This window comes from Hetaerina americana, unplaced genomic scaffold, assembly GCF_022747635.1.
Source record: "Hetaerina americana unplaced genomic scaffold, ioHetAmer1.1.p SCAF_3, whole genome shotgun sequence".
Lineage (NCBI taxonomy): Eukaryota > Metazoa > Arthropoda > Insecta > Odonata > Calopterygidae > Hetaerina > Hetaerina americana.
Window position 1 is genome coordinate 89666712 of NW_027286874.1, and position 21379 is coordinate 89688090.

The 21379-nt window shown below is 36.1% G+C and overlaps 1 protein-coding gene across 1 annotated transcript in view; it reads left to right on the forward strand.

Annotated features, from left to right (window-relative positions):
* Positions 1-6310, forward strand: part of LOC139689987 (uncharacterized) — an 80844-nt gene extending 74534 nt beyond the window's left edge. Inside the window, exon 9 of the mRNA XM_071587151.1 lies at positions 425-6310. Coding sequence (XP_071443252.1) covers positions 425-673 — 249 coding nt within the window. The 3' untranslated portion in view covers positions 674-6310. The remainder of the gene's footprint in view (positions 1-424) is intronic.
* The last annotated feature ends 15069 nt before the right edge of the window (positions 6311-21379 follow it).

Sequence of the window (21379 nt, forward strand, 5' to 3'; positions counted from 1 at the left end):
ATGACTGTGTTGCTCCTGGTGGGTGACTGTTAGTTAAACAGAACTCAATGTATGTTGTGGTCATTTGCGGTTAAGACACGTCAGGTCAGGTCGCTGTTGATAATTCTTGAAATTCATGGTAATTCACCATCATCATCATCAAAAGTAATAATGGTCATGATACCTCACTGTATAGAGTTCCTAGCTACTGTCCTGGGGGCTTGTTTGATTCTAGGTAATGCCCCTGGGAAGCCATAGGTACTGCTGCCATGTTGTGTGAATTACTTATTCTGTTGGGCTTAGGTGAGATTTACCCTCACCCTTAAATCATATAAGATAAGATCATCATCCTATGGATGTTATGTCTAATGTTAATTATTTTCAATAGAGAGAAATACCCAGTAATTATTATCGCCTTCTTTGTCCTCATTTCGGTCGTGGACAGCTTCTGGAGCGAGCTCAGGAGGAAAACCGTCGACTCCTTCGTCTCTTGGAGGAGCGAGACCGGCGCATTGCATCCCTAGAGGCGAGAGTAAGTGCCCTATGGGAGGAGAAGGAGGAAATTTTGCGCCAGGTTTCTCGTGGAGGGAAACCTGATTTTGGAGTGGATGTTGAGCCATCTTCCCTTGTTATTGAGGGAGGCCACGGAGACAGAGTGCCGACCGAGGAAGGGGAAGGGATCAGCAAGGTGTAAATGCTATAAATACACAAATGCATTCTTTAATCCTCTCTTATCATTTAATAAGGCCAAATTGAGAATTTGTTTAAGCGTGAATAGAGTTGGCATATGACTGCAAGCCTTTTTATGCCATAATATTTGTGGTATAAAAGGTATGTGGGGTTCTAGTCCTCTTGTGATTTGTAAAATTTGGCAAAAATGTATTTACAAGGTTGAGGGTGTTTTTAAGATTTGTCTATCAAATATGACACTGGGAAAATGCCTATTCTCAGCAGAGTTTAAATGAGGTATTTATCAATTGCCTGAATTTTTGTCTCAAAGGATTTATTGGCACATTCTTATAAATGGTTTTCTTCACCGATACATTGTTAAAAATGTGTTGCCTCAGTGTTGTAAGAAATATATTTCAGGTTATTAACTATTAAAGACTGAGTGAGCATTTGTATGTAATTAAAAATACAAAAGCTGGTCTTTGGCAAATGATATTTACTATGGCACTAAATCTTGAAGAAAAGTTTTGTGTGTACTGAAATAAAATCTCTACATTAGCTCTTTCTTAGATTTTGAAAAAAAATTATTGTAGCCATGAAAAGTAATATTTACATTGACTAACATACTCTTCTTCCCTCTTTTAACAATTTCATTTAGGCGGCTGCCATTACTTCAAGTGACTTCAATTAAAACTATTGCTTGTGTATTTGTGATGAAATATCAATATCTCTGCTATTCTAAATTTATTGCATTTTCTTTATATACATATATTTTATTGTGTAAATTTTAGGCTCTTTGTCAAAGGTGTCTGAAAGAATATGTTGATATAAGAACATCATAGCATCCAAAAAGAGGGAATTGCCATGTATCTTGCCTTTGGCATCAGTAAATCTAATTTAAAATTGTATGCATGCTCATAATTGCTTTGTAAATAAATTTGAGCCACTGTTTAACTAGGCCTCCTTTGACTAAAGTATTTTAAGTTGTAAAATTTGAGTATTCATGGGAATTTAAACGTAAGCCAGATCTAACTGTAGGTTTTTCTTTGGCGCAGAAATATTTCTTTCTGGTATATTGATTTTTTAAGGCAACTAGTGAAACTCTTGTTCATAAAAGGTTATGAAATATGATATAAAAATAATTTATGCTTATTGAGAATGTTTCTTGTGAAAATACCTTAGTATTAATGTATGAGATATCATTTATGGCTAATTGCTGGAAAACAAATACGTGGAAGTATTATAAAGGCTGTGAGGTTGTACTTAAATGTTTATGTTAATGGTTTAATGGGTTATACAGTGATTTTCTAGGATTGATTTTTCTCTTCCACAGAGTCGATTGTTTATATTGTTTGTGTGTGTACTATTGTATGCTTTATATTGATGGCTACTAATAATAATAAGCTTTTAATTTCATGTTTATGTGAGCAATTTGCCATAAACATATGGCAGCACATATTATTACACCTGTGGTTTCAAAAGGAAGCACGTAGATTAGAATTTATTTGTGTCACCAGATGTCATTTTGAATTCCATTTATTTCATGCCTTTTGCATCATTTTTGTCAGAACTTCGTGTTAAGCATGAATATGCCGATGCATTTTGGCAATGTCTCATAGTATATTGACATAATTTTGGTAGCTCTTTGTACACTCATGTGCATGTGAACACCTGGCTCTCCAAGTTGCTGTGCCTTTGTAATTATACTTCTTATTTTGTATGGCATAGTTACGAAAAATCATAATCCCTTGCAGCTTTTAAGTGAAAATGTAAAGTAAGTGTTGTTTCTATGAATTTATAATTTGTGCTTAAAATGGGGTTTAATTTGCCAGGTGACCAGTAAGATGATTAAAAAGTTTGCTCCAGTTTAATGTACTTTACTTGTGGCACAGAATTCCTTGTTCGTAGGATTTTAGGGGCTATGAATTTAATTTAGTTTGATTAAAATCAGGATCAAATGTATCATCTATTGAAGGTATTTTAGCATTTGTGATATTTTATATGCCATATATATTAGTTTATTAATTTGAAATACTTCTATTTCTTGTGAGCTATATAAATCATGCTATCATATATTTTTCTCATGTCTAAATACTCAGTTTGTTATTTTTAATTTATGTTTTATTGCATTTTGGTATGCTCTTTTCTCAATAAAATTAATGAAAAATTGAACCGTATCTGTAGTAATTTTTAATGCTCAAAATATACTTAAGAAGCTACTTTTCATAAAGTGTACAAAATTTTCATCTTGATATCACCAATATAAAATCTTCTTTATGATAAAATTTCAAATCACAGCAATGACATATCTTTAAGAAACAGGAACGTACGTTGATAGAGGGATAGTGCTAATTAGAGTTGTGAATAGCCATCCAAAGAACCATAAACCATGCTGCAATTATTGCTTCAGGCCTTTATAATTGCCATTTTGAAGCCATATAAGGTACACCCTCTTCCCCAAAATGTCTTGAAATATTACTGTCTATAGTACGTAAGGAATGGGGTTTGGGGACCTTCCAGGTTATTGTGCATTCTATATACATACTTTTCTACCTAGCCCAAGAATTTTGCTCCCTTCATTACATAATATCATTATAATTTTATCAGTGAGACAGGGAAACCCAAAAATGGTATATGTGACTTTAGGATTTGGGTCAAGCTAGCATGAATACTTGTGATACTTAAATTTGCATCATGAGATGAGTATCATCAGAATAACAATCAACACTTAAGAACTCAGAAGAAGCCAAACTAATATTGAAACTCATGCAATCACTATCCATTGTGTATCTACATTTATCGTTGATATCACACATATATTATAATGATTTTTTACATATTAGGGAACCTTTAATCTTGGTCTGAAAAATGTTTGTATTCATAAAATTACCCAATACCATATAATGGAGTGGAGCAAAAAAGGTATTATTTTATCCAGAGTATATTCAAACTTCATTTCATATTTTCCATGCCGAAATGGGGTGTGCCTTATGTGCTCCTGGATTTGTATGCCTTGAATACAGTACCTTTTTCATGAAGCATATTCAAAAGATATGGAAATGTTATTTAAATATTGGCCCTTGCAAATAATATTTTGTGGATGTAGGTTGTCATATCAATACAAAATAATAAAAAATCTTGTTATTTAAACCATTATAATTATGCAAATTTGTTAATTTTATTTTAATTGATTTTTCTGATATGAATTTTACATTTTTTTTCAAACTTATTTTCTTAGACTCGATGTGCACTTTGCCAGGAATAGTTTCTGTCTGTCACATAGTATCAGTTAGTGCCATGCCAGTTAACAATGAAGAGAATGCATTGACTTAGCAGCTGGCTGCTGAATGAAAATTATTTTGGAGTACGTTTTTTGTTCCCCTGTGTTTTATTTATCAATCTCTCATAATGATAATGAGAAAGGTGCTGAGAGATTCATGAGATTACTGCTTTAAGTTGTGATGCACATTTATCAGAGAGAAGATTCAAAGGTGGTAGAAGATTTTTTATTGTGGCTGCTATAGAAATGAATTTTTATCTTGCCTTTTTCAGTTAATTTTATTAGTCAGTACATAAAAGAATGCAATTTTTTAAATAGCCAAGTTTTGTGAGTTATGTAATTGGAATGGTTGAGGGATTCATGAAGTTAGGTTTTAGTGATAGCACCCTAAGCTTTCCAAACCATTTAATTGGACATAGAGAGTTGAATGTTCATGGAAGTTATATGCAGACATACCTATGCCTGTCATTTCTGTAAGTAATCTTTCTTTTATAATAAAATATCTAGCTTTCTGAAGTGCATTTGTATAGATTTTTAAAAAGATGTTATGCTTTGTATGATGTGAAAGTCATTCTAAAATGCATGTCTTGGATACCTATATTTTTTATACAGGCCCTATCATGCCTTGGAAATGACATACTCATGTTGTATGATGTTTTGCACACAAGAACAGTATTCGTATCCACTGTGCCATTTTTAAAAACAGATTACTGAGCACTGAAATATTTATATTTAAATTTCTTTATGTCTGACTCTTTGAGGTTCTGCTTTCCCACTGATTGTATGAGGTGAAATTGAAGTAGAAGTTACTAGCTTTTTGGTCTTACTGTATTACCTAATGATATCTAAATGATAATAGGTAAACAATGATATCCAAAGCTTTCATAATCAAATATTATGAACTTTCTAGTAATTGTCTAAATCGTAACTTCTGTATTGTTTCCCCCAACTTCTTTTTGCTTCTCTTAGATTAATAGGAGAAGCAATTTGTTGAGGGAATAGCTAGTCTTTGATAACATTCAAACTTTAATTTTCCTTGTGTATTTGTGTAGTCATATGCCTTTAAATAGTGTTTTATAATGAGGAATAGATTTCTTTCAAATCATTCCTTTCAGTATTTTCCAATGTATTTTAAGTGTTTGCATTTATTAATTGAAATGGTGTTTCAACTGGATAACATTGTCCTGGGATCCCTGTCAGGTCACTCATAGGCCACAATCATGTTATGGTACAAGCAGGTAGTGTTAGAGAAGTTGCATTTCCATCTGATTTGTTGTTTTCTAGGTGCCATTGTTTACCTAATTGATTATCACAGCTTGTACTGTTGGAAATTTCACTTCATCAGAGGGTAATGTATATTTTTCTTGAGAGACATTTGATACAAAAATGTTATCATCATATATTGAAACATTTGTTTATATTTTTAAAATGATGCATTTTTATGGCAAACATACTTCATTAATGGATCAAACTCATATAATGGGTACCATGTGTTGCAATTCCAAGAAATCAGTTAAATCAGGGATCTCAAAAAAAAAAAAAATGCGTTGATGCTTCACTTATAGTGGTCTGAGAGAATTGCATGACATACATTTGGTAAATTAGAGAAATTCTCCATGGTGGTTCAGCTGCTGCACCAAGACACCTGCTCATGTTAATCTCCATACGTTAAAAAATGTGGCTGGAAAGCAGTAGGTTTTACCTCTGGTTAACATTTTTTAAAAATCCAGTGATGTCCACAAGCAGTCAAAAAAGTGTAAAATCATAATAAAGTGGCATTAAGTAGCATGCATACTTACTGAAAGACGATGACTCCTAAGGAGATTAAAAGTCATTCATCAACCAACGTGGGGAAAAGTTGTTGCACAAACTTAGCTCAATACTATAATTTCATTGAGAGTGATTTAAGAGATGAAAGCTAAACCATGCATGGTGCCAACTGAGAAATGCAGTAGAAACAGAAGATGTACTTTGTTGACACCCAAATCTCTGCCTTGTGGCTCACTCTGGTTTCAGAAAATTTCAGATTGATACATTTGTTACATTTATTCCTTGATGGCCTATGAATTAATGGACTTACAAAATGCTTTAATGGTGAGATATATTTTATATAATTGGGCATATATTGTTGATTCCCCAGTTCATGCTTTTATTACTTGAGGGGAAACGGCAAAAAATAAGATAACCATTGCTTGTTGCATCTTAAGCAGGATGAAAATCATCCCAATTTTTGACTGCCCAGTGTGTGAATTACCATTAAATGTTTTCTTCTTAAGTGTGTTCATTCTGGTTACAACAAAAATACATTGACTGTACTGTATGATAGCCTGTGTAAATATTTGAAGTGGTTCAATAAAATGGGCACAGAAATCATGTGTACTTCTTGTGGTCCTCTAAACAAATAAGGGGTTTTCTTATGCCAACATCATGCAACCATCAACATTGAAATTCATTGATACAATATCTTTGCCTAGAGTAGTAGGGAGGTGAAGTTTCTTACAATTTGCTGTCTGTGAGTTTCTGGAAAACTTTTTATTACCCTGAAAAATTACAGTATTGATTTTTTTGGGGGAGTCTCGAGGTATCACCTACATTTAAGGCAGGATTAATATGGGTTTCAGGCCAATGGTCTGCTCACTTGGTTAACTTGGCGCACTCATGCAAAGAATAGTTAACTAATAGATTGATGTGGGTGGTGATTGATTCCTTACCTTTCCTTCTGATAAAATGGATAATTTTTATGCTATTACCTGAAGCCATATTTACATAATTGCATCTGTCTATGAGCAGGAACAATATACATTACTTTCATTTATACCTTATTTAAGGCCCATCCAGAAATGATCCAGCCATGCAATATTTTGAGAAACGAAACCTACCTAGAAAAATGATGCCCCTATCCCCTTAAAACCTCACAAACTTATTCCAGCATCTCTTCCACTAATGTAAACAATTTGCAAAGTTCTTTTTCTGAATGGTCGTCAGCTGCCCCATTGAATCCTCTTTTATCTCATCAGTATCACGAATTTTGTGCTGCAGTCACAGGGGACTTGTTCCAAGCTGCAAACAATGACCCAGGTTTTCTAAAAAAGGTCATGACTGTAGATGAGTCTTGGATCAATGCCTATGACCCTGAAAAAAAACTAATCATGCCAACAGTCGGTTAATGAGATAAAGGAGAATGTGACGAGGCAGCTGATGGCCATTCAAAAAAAGGACTTTGCCGATTGTTTTGAAAAGTAAAAGAGATGCTGGGATAAGTGTGTGAGGTCCCAAAGGGAGTACTTTGAAAGGGACAAAAGCCTCATTGTGCTAGGTAGGTTTATTTTTCTCAAAATATTGCATGGCTGGATAGTTTCCAGACAGACCTTTTAGATTTAATTTTGAAACATTAGTTTAAACAAAGACTTACATTTATTTTGATAATGATTCAAAATGCTCAACTGTATTAGAGCTATTTATGTTTTAGCCAAAATCAACCTGTTAGGACAGTTCCCTTTAGGTTTTTAATTTGAACATATTTTCTCAGCTAAGACTTCTACATTTATTGGGAAAAAGTCTGTAAAGTTAAGGGTCTTTTTTCTGCAATGTTTTTTCTTTCAAACTTTCAGTAAGAATAATGTTTAGAATTTATGCCCCTTGTGTATGTTAAGACTAGGAGAACTTTGTAATTCCACTTTTAGATTAAGAAGGAAGTTCCTGTATATTGTAGAAATGTTCCTCAACTTAGTAGTCATAGTATTCGCAATGATTAGAGCAATCACTTTAGACCTTTGATTCTCTCTTTTGAGAAAATCTATTGCTCTCATAAACTCTATGGATTTGAGTGAAGTGTTTATCCATAATATTAGAAGGAACAGCACCTTTTCCATAGAATTCTGTGGATAAGTATGTTGTACCTTCTAATGTTATACAAACATAACTCACATTGGGAGTTCTAGGAAAAATACCTAGCTGGTTTGATCATTTCCCCTAACTTTTTGTCAAACATTTTACTCAAATACTACAGTATTAAATAATTATTTCCTTACCTAAACATTTAGTATTTTCAAAAAATTAAAAAACAAAAATGTATAGACAGTGATTAATCCGAAGGTCGTTTATGATTGGTGAGAATACTCTCTCTACTTGGGAGGAGATGTACACTTCATCTTTAGCCATGTGGTAGTAGATTGGAGGTCATCAGTTTGGTTGATTAAATAATTTTGCTGTTTATTAGCACCAGTATTATATTCTCTTCAAACAGCCTCTCATGTTTGGCTGGTCAATGAGGTATTTCTATATGACCCATGCCATCACAAAATTAAACCAGAAAGTGAATTTTGGTGGATGAATTTAGACCTCGTCAAATGATAAGTCCAAATGTGTGAAATTCATACATTAGTGGACTTATCAAAATTTTGCTTTGCTGCCTACAGTTCCCGAGGAAGATCTGGTACCCAGAAAATCACGCCCTGGGCGTTCCAAAGGGTGTTTGGAGGTATTACCCAGATTTGAACCTGGGAATCTATGCTCTATAATTCATCATGCTATCACTAGAATTATCAAATGGTGGGGATATATTTCTATATTTAGATAAAAAATGGGCAGTCAAATTTTGTGTGCAGTGTGATGAAGGTACCCTTTCAACAACAAGATTCTCAATGAACCTATTTTTTTCCATCTATGCCTACTCTTTGGATATTCTTCAAGTTCACCCCACCTGTGCTCTGTTTGTCACAAAGAGCTCATCTTTTCTCTCTCATATTGTTCCACTCTTTATATAATTTTGTCATTCTCTTTTGTTCACCCCCTGCCCTTACTTTTTGTCCCTTCTGTCCCCTCTACTCCTCTTTTCGCCCTGCTTTAGGCATTGGAAGTTACTGTAAACACTAAGTATATTTTATATTGTATGAAGATGATGCAATGGTGTCAGGAAAATGATCATTTCTATACATCTAATACAAACATTTCTATAATCTAATACAAATCAATCATTTGTATTAGATTTAGATGTTAAGTTTTTTTAGCATGAAAATTGACAAATAATGCAAAAAAGTTGTTTGGAATTTGTGGGGTACATACAGGAAAGAATGAATGAATATACACCAGCGAAAAAGGCGATGCATAAAAGTGTAATCCCTTCCTAACTATTGTGTGGGAGTGGAGCTAGGGTACAGGGTTCGTCCGGAAAATAAGTGTACTGATTTTTTCCCGCCGCTCCAGGCGCACCCAGCACCGCTCTGACTGGCTGCGATTGGAGGGGGGTATGTTGGCAAGCGACGCTGAAAAAGGCAGTCGGCTCTGAGCTGTGGTGTAGTGAGGAGCTCTGTTAACGCGAACCTCCACGCTCGACCCACGTCACGGAACGCGATGCCGAAGTTTTTGGAGCAGCGTTATTCCATCAAATTTGCGGTAAAGCTTGGGAAATCGTCTACCGAAACTGTCGGTATGATTAACCAGGCTTACGGGGAGTCAGCCATGTCCAGAAACATGATCTTTCGGTGGCACAAGATGTTCGTGGAGGGCAGAGAAGAGGTCGACGACGAACCACGGCCTGGACGCCCATTAACGACACTCACCGACGAAAATGTGCGAAAAGTTCGCGATGTACTGAACTCTGATCGTCGTCTTAGTGTTCGGATGATAGCAGAGCAGTGTAATGTGCCAAAAACAATAGTGCACGAGATTATTAGGGAGCAATTACAGATGCGAAAAATTTGTGCAAAGTTGGTGCCGAAAGTGCTCAGTGATGATCAAAGACTCAATCGTTTGGAAATCGCGACACAACTTGCGGATCACTGCAAAAATGATCCACATTTTTTAGAGAACGTTGTTTCGGGTGACGAGACGTGGATCTTTGAGTACGACCCGGAGTCGAAGAGACAAAGTGCGGAGTGGCACACCCCATCATCACCCCGTCAAAAGAAACCTCGCATGAGCAAATCTCGGATCAAGGCGATGCTCATTGTCTTTTTTGACAAAAGGGGAGTCGTCCACTACGAATTTGTACCTGAACGACAAACTGTAAATGCTGCATTTTACGTCCAAATGCTCGACAGGCTTCGAAAACGAGTCGCCCGCGTCCGGCCAGCGATCAAAAACATCTGGCGGCTGCATCACGACAATGCGCCGTCTCACACCGCGCTTGTCGTGTCGGACTTCTTGGCCAAGCACGGCGTGGCAACGCTGCCGCACCCGCCCTACAGCCCGGACTTGGCACCACCGGACTTCTTTCTGTTCCCGAAGATAAAGAGGAGTTTGAAAGGAACGCGATACGGGACTTTGGACGCCGTCAAAGAGGCCGTGACGACGTGTCTTCGAGAGGTTCCCGATGATGCCTTCGCGGGAGCGTTCCAGGAATGGGAACGCCGCTGGAACAAGTGTATCGACTCACAAGGGTCCTATTTTGAGGAATATTAGCTTAAGATATGTAAAAGTGTAATACATTTTTTTTCCTGAGCTCAGTACACTTATTTTCCGGACGAACCCTGTATATCAGGATAAGCATGCATTTAAACTAAAGAAAATGGGTATGGGGTGTTTGATTGTTTGTGATAGAGAGAGAAAGTAAGGCATAAGTGGGTCATGAAAGAAAAAGGATTAAATGCCTTTGTTGTATATAAGTATGAAAGAAGGGTGCTTAACTGGTTTTGATTTTTTTAGAGCAAATGGATGAGTCAGCTGAGTGAAAGATACTTGAGAAAAGAGTACAGGGGGGATCGAGATGGTGCGGGGGCTAACGTACTGGCTTCCCACCCTGAGGGCGCGGGTTCAAATCCCGGCGGTGTTGAATATTTTTCAGAGGTATCTCGATCCCTACTTGAGGTGCTTTGTGGAGGGCACTTTGAGTGAGTACGCCGTCCGTCGGATGGGACGTTAAGCCGCGGACCCCTTGGCGCCTTTCGTAAAGAGTAGGCTAATGCCGACGCCGGGTTTATCTCCACCCTTCATCCTTTCCTGTCCTTCCCCTATGGCGCAAATGACCTTAGCTGTCGGTCGCCTCCCCTCAAAACTACTACTACTAAAGAGTACAGGGTTTGACAGGAAGTGGTAATTAAGGAAAATTTTGGATGAATATATGGTGGAAGAGATTTAATTCAAGGAATAATAGAAGTTACGCAAACAGGAGGGCATGTTCAAAAACTTAAAGAATGTGACTAAGGGGGAAGTGTTAATATATGATGTTATAATGGGTACATCATAATTTAAGTAACAGTGTGTGAGAAATGTTCATCTCCTGAATATAGGGCTTAAGATGCAAGCCACAAACGCATCACTGATTGGAATTTGACAAATGTAGCCTTTCTTGCGGTTACCGGTAAATAATTAAATTTGACATCTGAACAGGAATGTTTGGATTTGTTTAAACTGAATTTATTTATTGGGAGGAGATTTTTTTCCTTTTGTTGTGATCATGAGTTTTACATCTTTTAGAGGATGCATGGGGGTTATGTTTACCTATAATAGAATATTTTTCGCGTAAATACTGTAAACCTTCAAAATTTTACATATGATGATAAGTGGTCGGTTATGTACCAAAAGTGATGACTGGGTTATTATCCTGAGAGCCCTTTTCTGCATGATGAAAATTGATTTTTTAATGTTCTATTATGTTTTTTGCAAGTTTTAAGAAAGGTTATGTCTAAGGAAATTAAGCTGATGTTAGTTTTGAGACAATCCAAGCGATTCCGTTCCATTGACTTAGAAGCTATGACAATGAATTAAAAGAATGGTAACTACAGCTGTGTGCATATTATGGGAAGTATCAACCTCAGCCGTGCTCTTAATAGTGGGCAAAGGATATGGTGAGGGAAATTAGAGAGGAAAAATAAATAAATAAAAATAAATTAAAAAATAAAATGATATAGGGGGTTAGAACAGAACAAATAATTAAACCGAAATACAATAACAAAAACACTCTGGCTAAGGTGTACCAGATAGCATTGACCCTCGCCCTTATCAAGCACTCTTTCAGACAGGGCTTATGGGAAATTTTTCCCTGCACCAGCAGTACACCAATCATGTAATAAAATAAATGCAAATTAATCACACACTCTCCAGCTTGGATGTACTAAATAGCATTGATCCTTGCTAGTCTCAAGCACTGGCACACCCAGAGGTTACGAGAGATTTTCCCCTGCGCCAGTGGCCCGCCAATCACTCACTTGCTTGAGTATGCATGAACACCTTGACCTTTGCAAATCTCACTCACTCAAACAGGTCTTCTGTGGAATCACTTCCGATGTTAGTCCATTAGCTCACACTTTGGGAAAGGTAATGGAGGTCCCCAGAAACTAACACATTGTTTCGACTGCCAAGCAGTCCTCTTCAGAGAAGGAATGATGCCGTCTCATTTGTGGTGTCTTACATATACTGTGTGTATTGTGACAGTCAAAAGTAGGGAGGAAGGAGTTGTTGGGAAATGTCGGGTTGAAGGGGAAGGTGTGGGGAATGGTCATGTTTGGGATTTTGTTATTTTGGGGGGAGGGGAGATGGGGTGGGAAGCCATTGCACGTATTATGGTCAATTAAGTACAATGTAAGCCTAGTCATTGATGGTGATTTTTTGAGTGGGGTAATTCTGGTGTTTTGCTAAGGGGAATAAGGATGATGAGATGGGGCCCTGGTGTTGGTTCATAAGTTTATTTTTGGAGCAGTGTATGTGGATTCTCTCAACATCAGATTCCGGAGTGTGTCGAATGTTAAAAACTGGCTTACATTTTGCTTAATTGACCATAATATGTACAACAGCTTCCCAACCCCTCCCCCCCATGTGGGCTAATGGCCATCAATGATAAGTAGGTACCATGATGTGGCTCTGAATGAAACTTTCCCCTCAACCAGTCTCTTTATGCACTCATACTACACTTTTTGTCTTCCATTTACTATTTCATGTGCTATTTCCAGGATCTTCAATTATAGCTCTTGCTGGAAATGTTCATTGCATTGCTATTTCAGCCTTTTCTATAGGTTTCTCTCTTTCTCACTCCAAAGTTTAACTTGTTCATTACACACTCAACACATGTTTTTGATCTCCATTATACTTCTGAGGAATGCACAGCATTCCCATTGCTTCCAATTATATTTTCTGTGTTACTAGTGAGTCTTTTGCAGACAGACAAACATTGTCGATCTTATCAAACACAATATCATAGACTAAGCTTATTATATTAGAAAAGAGAATATTGAATGTTAGTAAAAATATTCCTCCATTGATCATTAATCACAGTCACCATTGTAGACAAGCATCAATAGAAATAAAAATGAATTGGGATATAAAATTTTCATGTCTATAAATGACTTAGTGCTGGGACTTGAATGCTGATATGGCACTAACGCAGGACTTCAGATGAAAATTGGGTTTTTGACACTATTCTTATTAATCTTTGACTCTCTCCATCATGACCATCGTCATGACTCAACTCATACCTGTGCTTTGACATTTGCATAATTTACTTTTTAATGACTCAATTCCTTTCTTGTTATAATTACATATTCCTTTGTTATAATTTTTAAGCAAAAATTAATGGTTCAAGTATTGTCTCGTATGCTAATAGATATTTACCAGCTCTTGCTGGGCTCCATTCCTGTGTTTTGTCATAGATGCATCAGTTGTCATAAATCTTAACATAAGTAGTCGTTGAATGCCTACCCTCTGAAATACTGTCACCATTTTTAACCAAGCAACAGTGCCAATGCATGGGAATGTGAAAGTTCTACATGTTAGTTACTCATATTGTTCATATTTTGAGCAACTTATTAAACCACTTATTAAGGAATGTTAGATATTATAACTAAAGATGTGAGCTAAAATGAGAATATACAACAAATCCCTTATGCACCATCATATACTCACAGATGTGGAACTGCTTTCTGGGCGAGAGAGTGTTTTAAATGGGAAATACTTTTTGAAAACAATGGCTTATTTCTTTTACTTAGACCTTAGCTTAGGCCATATTTGGCTTTATGTTTTTTTTAAATAACACTTTTTAATTCTGGTTTACTACGTCCATGCTGTGGTGGTTGCAATCTTCCTTTATCCAAAACCCTTTCAGAAAGGGTGTATAGTGACCAAAAGTTGTATCCTTAAAAAAATTGCCATGCCTATTTACGATGCCATACGTTTCATCGTGCGTCATGAGATTATAAGACATGATCAGATAAGGTTTACAATAGAATAGAAAAGAAATGAATTACAATAGAGCATAAAATGCTCAACATTTTTAAAATTTTAAAGCTAGAACAATTTAAATTTGTTCATAACAAAGAGTGTTGACCCTGGATATTATCCCATTGGAATAAAGTTATACCTTCCAAGTTCTTCTGCAGGGGAAAAATGTCGTTCTGCTTCCCTGTAATAAGTGTAAGCTCTCTTGACCAATCCTGGGAAATTATCTTCAACAGGCCTGGTCAGCAAGCTACAAGGACCAATTACAACCCTCGAAATAATGGAATATTCTGATACTATACATTGGTACATATCATTTCCTGGGCAAAGGGTAATAGATAAGGGTGTAGAATGAATAGCAGTAAATATGTAGGCCAGAATTTTACTCCAAATCTGACTGCCCCTATGACCGGACCGGCAGAAACAAACACCTACGTACGTATTTTTTATTTATCGATCCAGAAGTATGATCTTCCTTTCCATTTTCCTATGGCATCAATAGGAGTTTAATCAAGCACGTCACACTCTTTCCTACCAGCTTGATTTTTTATTATTTGAGGAGCCTGAATAAGTGAAAATTTCGTTTTAAATATCTCCACGGTTGTGACGAATTCGGTAGCTAGATAAGCCGACCATCTTAACTGCCCTCGGGATTTTCCACGTTTTCCAAACTTCCATCACCAGGAGAAAAAAAACAACCGTTAATCCGAGGGTTTCAACAATTTGTTTCAGCGTCAATCCCATTGCTTGCATTCTCAAATACGAAATACGTATTTGCTCCCTGCGCACCCCTAACTCGGTACGGCACATGTTACACAAGGGTTCCCATGCACAAGTGTTCTAGCAGGGTGTTATAGCGGTAGGCATGACTTGGGGAGATTCTGGGTTCCGGCCCACTCCCTGTGGATACATCATTCCGAGAGAGAAACCTCAAATTTTCCTAAAATATAAATTTTGATTGGGATAAAATTTTTTCTACACATTTCAGCAATTCTACGGGAATATTTCATGTTCAAAAGAGAAATGTGCTTACATTTTTTAGAGAGAGAGGTCAGCAATCTATTCTCAAATCTAGAGAGAAGTAATAAATGGACGATGAAGGAAAGCAACAAAAAGAGCACACATTCAAGGGAAAAGTTTATTTTGTGAATGGAGAACCAAATAAACGTGTGCTCTGGCCGTCCTACAGTAATTATATTCAACCGTTTCAGAAGCGAAAGTAAGATGAGGGTAAAAAAAGAAACTTTGCACTTCCACACAAAGATTTAATATTTCACGACCATGGTTTCGATGCTGCGCATCATGAAGGAATTCCACTAAGTTAAATCTGAAACTGTTATGTTTAGCGAGAGTAAGAGTTGGAGACACGGGGGTCAGGGCCCCCAAACAAGTTTATTAGACCAGCCAAAGTCGACATTACCTTCGCATCTTGAGGTTACATACCTCAATTGATTTATCTGAGAAACTAGCACATCCAGCCATGAAGCTTGTGGTTATAGGGGTTAGGTTCCCGGAAACACTGATTTCCTGGACTTCCTGACTTGAGAATCTAGATTTTAAAAATGAAAATTAAGATATAATACATTCCATAAAATGATTATGATATAATGCAGGGATGAAAAAATGGATAAATATATTTTCTCACAGACTTTTTTATTATGTTTTTACTTTATTTCCTCCCGTGAGAAATGAGATTTATAGTCATGGCCATCATCTTGGGCTCATCAACTTCGGGTGTCTCAAAAAGTGCAGCAAGTACTCCCAATCCGTCCATATCGTTTTAGCCATATTTTTTGTGACTAATTTTGGCAAGTACCTCTTGATTTTCTTGAAGTTTCTTAAATAGTCACCGTTAGAGCTTACTTAGGCAGGAGGTTCTGGTGATAATTTTACAAATAATTAATACTAATTGCTGGAGAAAATACTGATATTTCTATAAATTAAAAAAAACAGACCAGTCATTAATTGAATCAGACATAAAGTTGCCTGAATCTTACCATTCTTGTAATTACCAAACATATTCATCATTAATCGAAGATTCTAATCTCATTATCAGAGATGGCGATTAGGAATACTACTCCACGATTACACATAAGAATAACATAAAATGTCCTCATCATCTTCTGTAAAGCCGGGAGACCAATAGCTGAACTTATCCAGGGATAACAAAGTAAAATCATGCTAAAACATAATGCGTGTGCATTAATCCTTACATTTTCAACATCATTCATAAGTGTTGCATTCTTCTTATTCAGAAAGAAATTGATGTTGAATGCCAACTGGCTTCTCCGTCAAAGAGATGTTATCTTCCACAAACTTGTTCTTCTTTTGGCCAATTATTCTCTTATAAAAAAATATAGGCTAGGACTGATACCTCTTCAGGTTGAAACTGTGTTTCCTTTTCGCTGAGAAATGTTTACAAATTGGTCATTGAGCTGTTTGCATTCAATCTCAGTTTTATTTAATTCCTCTTTTAAATCTTGAATCATTGTTTTGTATATATCATGAATCTCCGAACACGTTTTCTGAACACTGCGTATGGTCTTGTGAGTATTTCTTAACTTTTCTGATGAACTTGAGACCGAAACTCCTTGCGATGGGTTGTATATATAATCGGTATTATTCTTGTTGGTTTCGATAATATTCATGTCGCTAGTTATTTGATGAGCGGATTCAACCGACGCTGAAGACAAAATAACAAATGTCGTGATTACAACCACTGCGAACAACACTATTAACATTTTAAATATATCATGCGATTCAGTAATTTCAAGCATCAAGGTATAGAATTTCAAATGAACGATACAATTTTGTCAATGGCAATATGGTTATTGATTCCTATGCGACGAAGAAATTTGGAAACAGTAAACAATGAACAATTTTTCTGTTTATTTTGGTTCCATCGGTTCAACTCTATCAACTGTTCGAGTGCCCGTTCTTTGCATTATTTAAATTAAATTACTGAATACTTCGTTGTTTGAATGTGTGTGGGAATTTGATGTTTTGCTAATGACCAGTTCTTGAGATGCTTTTCCTCAGCAGCTAATAGCAATGGTTTTTTATACTGGAAATTAGTTAATTTTTAACCACGCGCGGCATTTGATTACATATACTCGATAGAACTATTTTCTACTGCTGAAATGAAGAATATATTAGTTTAAGCACAGTTGTAAAGAGATTACGCCTCGAAAACAACGCAAATGCCCATTTTATAAATATTTCCCATTTCAAAGATTTAATTAATTTGTTTTATGAAATCGCAAAAAATGTCGTGCATTATATATTTGAAACAAACGAATGAGCGTTCTGGCCGAAGTATTTTCGACCTGATGTATGTATTTAAGTATATGTTCTGGATTATATGCGTTTCATGAAAACTAATGGGTCCACCTCAAGCATTACCAAATCATTTCTTTTAAAACACAACTGTACAAGGCGCAGACTCCCATAGATAATATTGGTATAATTTCAACATTCACCCATTTTCAATGTTCTGGATCTGTAATAACATGTTGACAATTATGCAATTTGAATATTTGTATATATATCATAGTCTTGTAGTGTTCAGTTTTTTCACGTAAACTAAAATCTATTGGGAAAATACTAGATTTAAGATATTTGATATAGAAAAATAACTGAAATAATTTTTGGACCAACACTGAATGAAGAAGACTAATTGAGAATCACGATAAATGTAGAATTAAAGGAGCTGATAAAAGAAAAACCATATTCCATTTGATAATGTTACAACGAATTCGATAATTAGTTCAAAAACGCGCATTTTAGAGAGAAAGATCAAAAGAGAAAATTTATGAATGGATACCAGATGGAATAATAATATATATGAATCCTTTGTCAGGGTTTACATGGGTAAGTAAAAAATACACAAATATATGTAGATACCTATAACATGCATATAAATATTCAATGAACACTGCAATGTATTGTTAATTAGATACTCTCTAGCAGAGAATTATAATTTTCCAAGTAGAAATCTATTCAACTTGCATCTGAGGCACGAACCCCAAGGAAAAGATGACAGGACAATATAATAGATATACAGAGGTCTTTATTTGGGCGAAATTGAGATCAATTGGTCCCTTCTTCCATTAGGTTAGTTACAAAGAATGAACGCTACTAACTGGCAGGAGCAAGCATAAGAGAGAAGAAAATGTGCGATAACTGCTGAAGAGTCGAAAGGAAGGTAATGGAGCCAAAGGAAGAGGAAAATGAAAGAACATTATATGCTCTTAGAATAAAATTAACGGTCAGATGTGACTTCAGGGCAGTTCTAGATAGACGTAATGAAAATTAAATGGTTCGTTTTCCGCCATTTTATTTGATTGGGGGGGGGGGCTATTTGCGACAATATAGAAAGCGCTCTTTTTTCCTTTTTAATAATTCTTCATGCCAAAATATATTAACTTATAATTTTAGAATACAATTCAATTTCGTATGTGTTGGAATGTAGTGGAATGTGTCGTGGCTCTAGTAAATAAAATTGTATTAAACAACGAAGTCTTATTTACACTATGAATTCATGGTCATAGACCGATAGGTTCTCAATTGAATTTCAAGTAATTGTCTAGAAACGGCGGCCCGTTAAATTCTGGTTCCTACTTCAATATCAGTTATCTTTCTTTCAAAGATACCCTTAGCAGCTCAAATTTGATGGAAGAATATTTCAGCGAAAAGTGAAGCCGCACGCCATTGCCAATCTTGCTGCAAAATTCTATGAATTCAGAACGGCTACTACAAATGAGAGGATTAATATCTGGATTACACCTATTTGGAACGATGCACACAAGTTTATTGAATCGCATAAACAGTATTATAGTCTCTTTAACTGGTAAGAATATTTAGTTATGAAATGCTTTATTCGACTAGCATTCAATTTCAACATTCGGCAACAGAATTAATATATCAAATCTTTGGCAATCACTGTTAAATATCATAACCAATGATCAAGCACATCCAAAAATTCAAATTATGGCTCTGCCATTTCCAAAGACATGAGACAGCTTTGACGCCCTAATTAGTCTTCACATTCATTTTTTCGTTTAGTTTAACATCAACTCATTCATAAACTTGACATTGAAGACAACGATGCCTAATAGCTCAAAAGCAACACACCTACCTATATCTTAAAATAATAACGATGATAACTTGTTGATAGTGCTATGAGTGATTTAAGCAATTCCTTCTGGCTTTCTCTCTCGTCCCATATTTACGTATTTATCGTTCCCCCATTCACTTATACATCTGTAAACCTGTCCACTAAAATACATTCCTAACCCATTATATCGGTTTTATACATCCTATTTAACCCACCGAGAACATTTACCCTTATACTCTTCCCTTTTTGCGAGCACATTCCAATCCCCATTTTACTTCCCCTTTTACGATCACATTCCGATCCCCATTTGCTCATTTCGATCCCTATTTGGTTCATGAGGTTCATAAGACATTATATATCCCCATTCACAAAACTAAGTTGGGTTCATTTCTTCTTTTGATCATATGACTCTCGCAAGTAGTTCGGAATATTTGCCGTTGTCACTCCACTTGGCCCATCACGCAAAATCTTTCCGAAAATATATGGGGACGCACGCAACCTATCATCTACGAAATGGAATACTCACCTTATCGCTCGATTCATTCGCGAGTGCTTCGTTGATCGCATTGGATGATTTTTGGGTGCCGGATGTGCCATACAAACCATGACTTTAGTCACCATTTACATAAAGAGAACATCTTCACTTTCAGTATACTAAGGTAACTAGTTCGCACCAATTTAAATGCATTCGGCAATCAAAAGAAATATTTTACATTTTATACGAAAGTTTCATTCAATTATTGTTTCTTTAAATTGTTTTGTTACTATTCTTCCCCTAGGTTATTGTTTTAAAGAGAGCAGCATATGTACGGATACAAGTGTGTTCATTTGATAATCAGTCGGCCGAGATGAATCCAGATCCATGGGCGCGGGTAAGTAAGTTGGGAGTCTTTCGGCTAAAATATTAATTATATACTCAGCAAGACGTGAGTTTGGTGTTTGGCTCTTGGGAAACGAATTCTTGCGGGTATTCATTAAGGTGAAAAATTGGAGTAAGGTTATGAATGCACAAATTATTTCTTCAGGGATGTTAACAGTCATATCCATCCTGTCATTATCTTGCTTTCCTTTTGACGCCCGTTCGCTCTCCCAAAACCATATCCTGGCTACACGCCGTACCTTGTCTTGGTAGACCTTGAGTGAGGACTAGGGAGGCGGAATCGTAAGGTATTGCACAAACGTGTTTCAATTTCTCATGTTACGTATAGAAATTTTGCTTTGGTATAATGTTATTTTATAATATAATTTTCTCAAGCTAATTGATTCGGCCGTGGCTTATAGAAATTAGCAGCACGCTTATTTTTCTGGTACAAATCGGTGCATACAGGTTTCAGTGCATAGGAAAAGCCGTTCCTGAAACACGCCATCTTGGATTTTCTATAAGCCGGTTCCTATCCCGGACTGCTTCGTTTTCCTACGATTGGCCGGTTATCTTTATTTTCAGTCGATCAACGGACCCGTAGTAGTGGAAACTGCCACGCGTAACCGCAAGCAGTTTCTTAAGTTCGCAAACTTCGATTGTTAATGGTTGTCCTCGTTTGTTTTAAATTTGGTCGTAACTGACGTGGTTGGCGCTGGCTAGACATACGTCATCCCAGGTCACCCTTCACATGAGATTTTTAATAAGTAAGCACGTGGTTTACGAGTTGACATTAATTTATCCATTACATTGAAAACATATTCCTTTCAAATGGCAGATTTTCCGTTGTTTTGCCGATAGGAAATAACCGGTGGGAGATCATACTGTATATCTCTGAATTCTATCAAAAAATTTTGAAAAATTCACACGATATTTAGCATTTCTCAATTTCAATAAATGCGAAATTAAGAAATTAATGAAAGTGGTAAGTTTTTTAAATGATTTGTAGCCTTGCTTTGGCAAATCTCCTGCCAAAAATAGAACACAAGAATAATCAAATATATTCACGAAAATTCTCATCTTGTAAGTATACTAGTAATTCTATTTAAGTCCGTAATTAGAACATTTTACATTCTCTTATTCTTTAGCCATGATACCATCCTTTATTCTAGAACCACTACTTCGCCTAGAAGTGATATATGATTAAAACACGTATTCAAGACAATTCTTTTGCCATGAACACTCCCAACTAGTTTTCAACATTATCATTCACCGGTATGTCACCAAATGGTGCTGTACGGAGTGTTAATACCAATGATAGGGTTCA